Source organism: Pipistrellus kuhlii, unplaced genomic scaffold (genome assembly GCF_014108245.1).
Source record: "Pipistrellus kuhlii isolate mPipKuh1 unplaced genomic scaffold, mPipKuh1.p scaffold_m20_p_1, whole genome shotgun sequence".
Classification (NCBI taxonomy): domain Eukaryota; kingdom Metazoa; phylum Chordata; class Mammalia; order Chiroptera; family Vespertilionidae; genus Pipistrellus; species Pipistrellus kuhlii.
Genome location: NW_023425404.1, coordinates 137,797,545 through 137,803,744, shown reverse-complemented (window position 1 = coordinate 137,803,744; position 6,200 = coordinate 137,797,545). Strand labels below are relative to the sequence as shown.

Genomic DNA, 6,200 nt, shown 5'->3' with positions numbered 1-6,200 from the left:
TTTGAGAACGCTACATGGGGCATGGTGTGCAAAATAAGAAAGAGCCCAGAGACACTTCTCAGAACCCCCGAGAGAAGGAGGGGCCTGCGGCAGGAAGAAAGCAGAAACACAGTTAGAGGTTAATTCCTGGGTAGAGAGAAAACACATCTTTTATTTACAAGTGTCTTATGATGCAAAATTCTACTTTTTAATCCCTGTGTTCATTTTTAAAAACACTATTAGATATTTTTAAATCACGGACGCAGACGTTTGTGGTAACGGTTCAAACAACAGAGACAGAAACAGAATAATCCTCCTCCAAGCCTGCCTGCACAGAGGAGATTTCCTATAAGTTCTGAGTTTCGGAGACAAAGCATCCCTTTAGTTCTTTTGTTCAAAATATATTTTTATTGATTTTAGAGAGGAAGAGACAGAAACATCAATGAGGAGAGAATCACTGACCGGCTGCCTCCTGCACACCACATACAGGGGATTGAGCCCGCAACTGGGGCATATGCCCTGACTGGGAATCGAACCATGACCTCCTGGTTCATAGGTCGATGCTCAAACACGGAGCCACACCAGCCAGGCTGAATCCCTTTACTTCTGAACTGTAATATTTCTCCTTTCTGGGCCTAGAGTTTACTGAGAAGCAAGGAGGACAAACGGCCTCCCATACATACGAGATCTCTCCAGCACAGCTAAGAAAACTCAAGAAATCGGGATTGGTGACCTCCCATTACCACGGATACACTCCCCTAAAGTCAAAACAACATTTGTGCTCTCAAGTACCCAGAAGTCTGTGGCAAAACATTTCCCAAACCAGTCTTGGCACAGTGTCAGGGTCTGAAAATACTGTGCGAGAACCTTAAAATTTTGTTTTCATTTAATCTTTGAAGAAAACCCCTGACCGCTCTAAAGACAGGCGTCTCCTTCTGCAGTGATAATTCAAAATAAAAGTTGTCAGCATTTCTCCAACCGGCTAAGATTCCTGCTCTAAGAGACGACTAGAAATTATTTTCTTAGAAAAAGGTTGTGGATATTATCAAGATTTACCTAGGCCCACGCGCGTCCTAATTCTCACTGTGCATTACATTTTCAATGGGACTTTCTTAAAAATATAGATTCTATAAAAATAAAAAGAAAGAAAAATACAATATATATAGGCTCTGGCTTCCCCACCACAGAACTGCTGGGGGCAAGGCCTGACAGGATCTGCATCTCACATGGTCTCTGGGAGACTGGGACCAGCAATGGCCTTAGGAACAGAGATTTCCTACACATCCTGCTCCGCCCATGGCAGCCCATAGCACCGAGACCTTTCCCTCCCCATCACAACACGTTCCCTGTCTCTTCGCCTGAGGGAACCGGCCCCGGGCGGGGATTTTCTAATTGTGATTGAAAATGCACGACAACAGCGTCACCAGCAAACCATCACCCTCGAACCAGTCAGGACAGCACCTCCTCAGAAGCACTGAGTCAGAAATTCTGGGAACGGGGTAGGCACAGTCACCTGTGTTTCAACAAGCTGTCCGGGGATCCTGACCCTGGCTGCTGAAGTTTGGGGATCGCTGCGTTCGAGACTGTTGCAATTTCAAGAGCGAAGCAACGAAGACAGACATAACTCCGTGTAAGGTAGAACCAAGTTTATTAATGACAGCCTTTATTACAACCACTCTCAAGTGTAAAAAATAAAGGGCGCTTCGTTAAAATTTTAAAACTCACTTGGACTTCCGTTTGGCCTTTCGCTGGATGTGCCGAAGGGTGGGCCCCTCGCCCGGTTCTGAGTCAGCTGGTCAGAGGGGGTTCTCTGGAGGATGAGGTAATGGACAGGAAGGACAAGCGCGCCGGCCGGGAGCCGAGCCTCCGTGTGGGAAGGACATCACAGGAGGACAGCGTGGTGGGGGCGAGGCGGGATAAAATCATCTTACAGCTGGAGCATGGGATGGACATCGCTAACGATACAGACACACACACGCACATGCAGATCAGACACACCCAAACCCCAGAGACCAGGTGTTTCTCAGAGAACTGCTGTCCTTTCTCAGTCCAGACCGACACGCCCACCGGCCGCAGGGCTGCCCCAGGGGCGGAAGCGGAAAGCCTTGCTCAAGCTTCAGCAAATGTGCTCGCCGGCGCCCGGCCACGCATTGGCAAATGTGTCATCGCCGTGAAACACACCTGTGTTTCTTTCCCCAGCATTCCACAGACTGATACCTGCTCCCCCAGGAGAGTGATATCCTGGCAGATGAGGCTGGATTAAAATCTGGGGGCAAAAATGGGTCCCTCCCCCCTGGAGGCAGGCCAGAGGTGGGTGGCAGCACCTGGAGGTGGTTTTCCACCTGAGACTCAGAAAACCTGCCCGTCAACGTCCCCCTCGGAGTATTTGTGCTTTGTGGCCATCCTGATGGTTAATCTGCGCTATGAGAACAGAAAGAGCTCTGCCCATGCACGCTTCCCTTTAAAAAAAAAAAAAAGAGTAAAACTAAAACCAGATGAGGGGAAAACCCCACTAGAAGTTTTTTGATTGTGTCAATGTTGTTTTGGAAAGGGGTTTACTCCCATCCCAGGAGAGAGCGGGGCAGGATGCAGCAGAGACCACGGCGATGACCCATATGGCTGAGGGGTGGAGTCCATGGATGCATCTGTGTGGGCCCAGCGGGTCCTTCCCAGCCAGGAGCCCTCGCCACACCTCCCCCCACCCAGTGCTGCCCACACCACACCTAGACATGTCGGAGAGATGGTGGGAAGGGAAACTGGTGGGTTCAGATTCACGGGTCATGCGGGGAGATGACACACACAAAATTAATATTCAAGTTTGTAAGAAAACACTTTAAACCTTAACAGAAATGCCAGCTTTTGGGGAGACCAAAACAAAAAAGGGAAAGAAGAAAAAAAAAAAAGCCAAAGCCCCAGAGTTTCTGAAGAATCCAACACCGACGTGAGTGGCTGGGGTGAGGGTGTCTTCAACTAACACCTCGTCATGAGCCTCATGTTCTCCTGAATGTCACTGGTAAATAAAGCGCAGGCTCACCTAGAAAAAAGATCTGTCCTGCTACAACCCGGCATCACCGAGCGCTCCCGGGGTCCTGCTCTGTGCACTCGGAACACACAGCTTCTCTTGTCAGGGGGCCCAATGGGCCGGGCACGTCACTTGCTGAATGCCATCTCAAAACGTGACCCCACGGGCAAGCTGTCTTCTCCTTGGGCCACGAGCTGTCACAGCTCATTGGAGTGTCCAGCGAAGGGAGTGTCCCATGGAGTGTCCAATGGCCCAGCCCTCACAGGGAAGGCGCTGGGTTTTAGGAAAGATGCACATCTTCAGGCCATGGTGTGAGGAAGGGGAAGGCTGCCGCCACCAGCCCGCCGTTCACTCCCGAGGACAACAAGGCTTTCCCCACACCTCCAAGTGCATACGGGTTCCCCGCCCTCCCTATTTTTCTTTTTTTTTGGTTAAGTATCCAACCATCCATAAATTCATGGCTACAGTAGAGATTCACGGTGCAATGACTTTCATACTGGTTATTTTTTCTTTAATTCTGTCAGTAAGCAGCATTTCTCAGTTTCCCCCTCAAAACAAGTTCTCGGCAGCTCCGTCAGGTGGGATGGCAGGAGGCCCTGGGGACGGTCCAACGGTGTGGACACGGTCGAGCCGCTGGAGGGAGCGGAGGCTGGGTGTCCAGTGTTCTGCAGCGGTGACAGGTGCCCTGCCCTACCAGCTAGCCCTGACTGCTTCGATGTCGCTAACCAGGTTCTGGGCCAGGCATATCCCAAAGATCTGAGGAAGGAAGAGAAAGAGTCAAACAGTGAAACTCTGAACATCATTAGGCTTTTCCTTGGCCAATGAACCCTATTTTTCCTTTTTCTTTTTTAAATATATTTTATGGATTTCAGAGGAAGGGAGGAGAGGGAAAATAGAAACATCAATGATGGGAGAGAATCACTGATCAGCTGCCTCCTGCACGCCCCCTACTGGAGATCGAGTCCACAACCTGGGCATATGCCCTGACTGGGAATCAAATCTCAACCTTCTGGTCCATGGGTCAATGTTCAACCACTGAGCCACGCTGGTGGGCTGAATCCGATTTTTCTTATCTTTGATCTTTTAAATTGAGATGTAACTCATATACTGTAAAACCCGTTCTTTTAAAGTGCATAATTCAGTGGTTTATAGTGTATTCACAGGGATATGCAACTATGACCACTATCTGTTTGCAACACATTTCATCACCCAAAAAAGAAACTGTACCCATAAGCAGTCATTCCCATGCCCCCCACCTCCACAGTCCTGCCAGCCACTAATTTGTTTTCTTTGAAATTGCTCCTTCTGGACATTTCATATAAATGGAATCATATAACATCTGGCCTTTTGTGTCAGTCCGCTTTCACACAGCACAGGGTATTCAAGGTCCACCCATGTTGTAGCATGTTCCAGGAGTTATTCCTTTTGATGGTTTGGATGATATTCCAGTATATGGATAAACCCATATTTTGTTTTTCCACTCATCAGGTGATGGGCATCTGCAGTGTTTCCTTTTTTGGGCTCTTATGAATAATATCACTATGAACATCTGTATAAATGTTTTTGGGTGAATACATGTTTTTAATTCTCTTTGGGTACATCCCTCAGAATAGAATTTCGGGGTCATATGATAACTGTAATTTTCTTAGGAATTGCAAATTGTTTTCTGTAGAGGCTGCATCATTTTCATTCCCTCCAATGATGTGTGAGGATTCCCAATTTCTTCACATCCTCGACAACTCGTTATTATTTTCCTTTATCATTACAGTCCACCCCTGAACAACATGGGGGTTACGGGTGCTGTAATCCCAGCAGTTGAAAATCCGCACCTAACTGGTCAGTTTTCTGCATACTCAGATTCCCAACCTAAGTCAGGTGAACTCCATAGATCAACTGAACTGTGGTCAGTTGGAAAAAAAAAAGTGCTTATGAGTGGACCCACACGGCTGAAATCCATGCTGCTCAAGGGTCAACTGTACGTCCATCCTGCTGAGTGTGAGGTGGTGGGTATCTCACTGTGGTTTTTATTCAAATTTCCCTAACAATTAATGGTAACATGCAGCTATTCACATGCTTACTAGCTATTATTTGTGTCTCCTCTGGAGACTATTCAAATTCTTTGCCCATCTTTAAATTGGGTTTGTCTTTTTAATTGTTGAGTTGTTCTTGGTATAGTCCAGATACTTGATCCTTATCAGATATAATGCTTTGCAAAATATCTTCTTCCGTTTTTGTGGGCTGTCATTCCATTTTCTCAGAATTCATAGCACAGAAGTTTTTAATGTTGGCCAAGTCCAATGGATCTATTATTTCTTTGGTTGCTTGTGCTTGTAGTGTGGCATCTATGAAAACCACCTACTCCTGGGTCGCAAAGAGCTACACCTGTACTTTCTCCTGAGAGTGTTATAGTTTTAGCTCTTATATTGTGGTCTTTGGTCCAGAGTTTGAGTGAATTTTCATGTATGGTGTGAGGTAGGAGTTCAAATTTATTCATTTGCATATGGATAGTCAGTTGGTCTGGCATCATTCATTGAAAAGACTATTTTTGCCCCAGTGAACGGTCTTGGTTCCCTTGTCAAAAACCTGTTGGCCATTGATGTATGGGTTTGCTTCTGGACTTTCTATTCCATTCCACTGACCTATATGCCAACCTTATGCCAGGAGGCACCATCTTGATGACTGCACCTTTGAAGTAAGTCTCCAATTTCGTTCTGTTTTGCTATTCTGGGTCCTTTGCATTTCCATATGAATTTTAGGATCAATGTGTCCATTTTGGGGGAAAAAATTAAAAATGCAATTTGAATTCAGAGATTGCACTGAATCTGTAGATGGATTTGAGGAGTCCTGCCACATTAGTGACAGGAAGCCTTTCAGTCTCTGAGTATGGGAAGGCTTTCCGTTATTTAGATCTTCTTTTGTTTCTTTCAACCACCGCACCGCATTTGGGCTCCGAGGAAAGTATCACATCTCCATCTGCATGGGATGAAAAAGCCACACTCGGGACTGCACAGGCAAAGAAGTGGGCACTCCTGTTCCTCACTAGCACTTTGGGAAGGTGGGCCGGAGACAGCATGTTTGTAAAAATCCACAGAAACCTTAACCTCACCCCTTGGATCTGCTTTTGACCATTCCTGTCTGCCCAGATGGCACACACAGAATTATTGAGCCCAAGAAACGCCCAGACCCAACCAATGTCTCC

General features: G+C 46.8%; 1 protein-coding gene across 2 annotated transcripts in view; it reads right to left on the bottom strand.

Annotated features, from left to right (window-relative positions):
- Positions 1–1,611: 1,611 nt before the first annotated feature.
- TSPAN5 (tetraspanin 5) overlaps positions 1,612–6,200 on the bottom strand; it is a 165,576-nt gene continuing 160,987 nt past the window's right edge. For both annotated transcript variants that reach the window (XM_036411085.2, XM_036411065.2), the window contains one exon: positions 1,612–3,757. In XM_036411085.2, coding sequence (XP_036266978.1) covers positions 3,692–3,757 — 66 coding nt within the window. In that variant the 3' untranslated portion in view covers positions 1,612–3,691. The remainder of the gene's footprint in view (positions 3,758–6,200) is intronic.